Genomic DNA, 3,343 nt, shown 5'->3' with positions numbered 1-3,343 from the left:
TATATATATATATATATATATATATATATATATATATATATATATATGTGTGTGTGTGCGTGTGTCTATCTGTAGTGTATACATACATATGTATGCATAGCATGTTTTACTACTGCTAGTTAGATGTCATATTGCTGCTATATCACTAGATGGCAGCCATATACCTTAGCTGATTAGATGACCTGCGAAGGAAACTGAAGGAATTGTACTTGCAGAAAGAAAGAGGCGTGTGACTTCCTTAGTGTTTATAACAGCAGCTGACTACCTATATTAAAAGACAAGACTCCGAGATGACAATGGAAAACTGTTGTTGTGTTTATATCTTTTTGTTACCTATTGCTCTGGGTAAGAAATCCTCAAAATTATCTTGCTATGTAAGCCATGTTCATGCTACAATATTATTTTAAACTTAATGTCACTGTAGTCTGTTTACAAGACTTTTTGCATGAAGAAACTTGACTGCATTTATTACCACTGAATCCTGTTCTACTAATAGTATTGGTAACAACAAATGATGTGAAATAATAATAATGTACCTTTGTTTCAGGTGTGTTGAGCCAAGAAACTGTAACACAGACAAGTAAGATCTGTGCAGTTGAGGGTGAAAATGTATATTTCCATTGCAAGCCAAGATCAGGTGATAATTATATCTATTGGTACAAACAGGCACCTATGCAAGCACCGTATCTTGTTATAGATACGTATTACAATTCAAAGTCTGAGGATCGATTTACTCTGACAAAAAACAACAGCAACTCCTGGATATTCAGCATCAGGGAGGTGACACTGCACGAGACAGCCACACACTTCTGTGCAACAAGTGGCACCGTAGTAGAGGTGAATGGAATTGTAAAACAAAAACTTTGTCATTCTCTGATACCAAAATACATCAACACAAGAGAAAAGGTGATTTACAGAACTTTGTTATATTATTATGTGTGTTTTTTTCTAATTAATCAACACATTAAATACGTTTTGGTGGAAGCAAGATGACACCTAAATGTGCTTTTGTCATAGACATCTGGTAAAATACATCATTTAGTCAGACTGTGTTCTTGAACCCCAGAACTCTTGAATTTTTTGTAATGAATGTATTCTAGTTGTTTTACATATTGTAGTAACTGATATTGTCTGCTATTTTCATGAAACAAATATTCATTGTTTGAATTAAAAAATGTGCATATATGTTGTAAAATTTCATAATTTCTTCTCACTATAGAAACTATTTTAATTAGATGGTGTAATGTTTAATACTGCAGCTTCAGAGCACTTGATAAACTGTTTTGCTTTCCTTTCAGGGTTGTCTTCTGTGTGGATTTTGCATATTCTCCTTGCCAGGGCCACTGTTTTTTCCAAATCCTAAATTCATGTATGTAGGCCAATTGATGAGTCTGGACATTGCCCTTACCCACAGTATGCATGAATTTTGTATTTTCAAGACATGATTGACATGAAACACTAAGGAATTAAGTTCAGCCAGGGGAAATATATACTTAGTCTGAAACTAATATATCTTGGAGAATGACATCCTTCCCCAAGGTACAGTATTCTCTGAGTTATTATATCTAAGTAGCAAGGCCCTGGGACAGATCCATATAAGGAGTTGAAACAGCTTCCACCCCCTGTAGAAAGCACTTTTAATGTATAACAGTAAGTTTTTGCACTTCAGTGTTTTACCTTTTTGTAACTCTCACTACTGAGTCTCATATTTTCAATTAGGGCACCATATACTGTGCATTTGAAATGGTGCACTGTTGACATTGTGAAGACTGCAATCACAGCCCATGGTCCACTGCAAACATGGAGGAATATATAGGAAGTCTGAAGTTACAGTACCTCAGAGTATCCCCTTTCTCCATGTTATATTTTTTATCCCCTCTCTTCTGTGCAGGACCAAGCTTGATGACAGCTCTGCCTGCTTCCAATTAGCCTGTTCATTCCACAGTAACATGAGGCAGAAATCCCTAGATGAAGTCGGAACCCTATGGCCTGGTCACTCCTGCCTAACATGAGGCAGAAATCCCTAGATGAAGTCGGAACCCTATGGCCTGGTTACTCCTGCCTAGGAATCCCAATGAGCTCACCTGCTCCAGAATAGGTCAGGTGGTAAGGAGCCAGATAGTGATTGTTCCTGCAAGGTGGCCTACTGTTTCCCTCAATGTACCATTCCCCGACCCCTGCAGCATCACTTCCAAGCCCCACTGTGTGCTGCCACCAAAGGGAAGTCTGCTTCTGTACACTGAAATCTCATGGCTTACTGTACCAATTAACACGTGGTAGTGTGTGCTTACAAAGGTTGAGCTCTATAAAGTGGAGCACCTAGTGCTTCCATTAGGTATTGCCTATGTGGTGAGCCAGAGATACCCCCTCAGAATGGGTGAGATAGTAGCCCCCTGCTCACACCTATCCTCCCCTGCCAGCTCCTGCAGGTGCCCAGGCCACTGTTTCTCCATGTTAGACTTTTGTATTTAGTATATATAAGTATCAGACGTGTGGGGAACACAGGCATCATATTTGTAGTCCATGACTGCAAATGGGCAGTGCGGAAAACATTGTTTTTCATGTCACAGAGCATTTTCTGACAGATAAAATGAGTGCAGTTGCAAATAATAAATGACAGGTAAGAGATGTAAGCAAGACATTCTAAGAAATGTTTTCGCAATCATCATAGGTTCATAGGTTCATACTAGGCTATCTGCCCTAGGGCATTTATAAGCCTAGCCAGAGTGTGTGTGGCTTTCACCACCACTTAGGATGAGAATACTATACCCATTAGTTTGCTGTGCCTCTGTCCAGCAGTGACAAAGAGATGATTCCCGGGGTAAACCTACGATCTCCCATCCACTCATCAAGATTTCTCTTGAACAGAGTCAGTGAGGGGCTCTGCCTCACATGGACTGGGATTCTGTTCCATAGTGTAGGGAGTCTCTGGGTGATGAATCTGTCCCTCCAGCACGTCCTATTTATATCCATGTTGAGGTTTAAGTCTCTTGCTCTCGTGGCTCTGGTGGATTTGGATTTTTTGAGGTGGAGCATGTCCATTAATTCCGGGTTGGACATGGCCTTATATGTCAGGCACAAATCACCTCTGTGCAGACGGTATGCGACTGAATAGAGCTGGAGTTTCTTCAGTCGGGCAGCGTATGACATATGTTTGAGCCCCTTTATCCTTTTGGTGAGGAACTTTTGGGGTCTTTCCAACTGCTGCAGGTGTCGGGTAAGGTACATTCCGAATGGGGCGTTGTACTCAATCATTGGTCTGATAAGTGAAGAGTACAGGGTACAATGACCTCTCCTGATCTGGATGTGAATCCCTTCATGATCAGGTGGGCAATGTAGAAGG

General features: G+C 40.4%; 1 gene segment (V, D, J or C); it reads left to right on the top strand.

Moving 5' to 3' along the window:
* The first annotated feature begins 259 nt into the window (after window positions 1-259).
* On the top strand, window positions 260-1,127 carry LOC122790479. The segment is given in 2 exon segments: window positions 260-345; window positions 548-1,127. Coding segments are annotated over 2 exon segments (501 nt in total).
* Window positions 1,128-3,343: the final 2,216 nt, after the last annotated feature.

The sequence above is a fragment of the Protopterus annectens genome, chromosome 16.part0, assembly GCF_019279795.1.
Source record: "Protopterus annectens isolate FY-2018-M chromosome 16.part0, PAN1.0, whole genome shotgun sequence".
NCBI lineage: Eukaryota > Metazoa > Chordata > Ceratodontiformes > Protopteridae > Protopterus > Protopterus annectens.
This window is presented reverse-complemented; position numbering and strand designations above follow the sequence as displayed.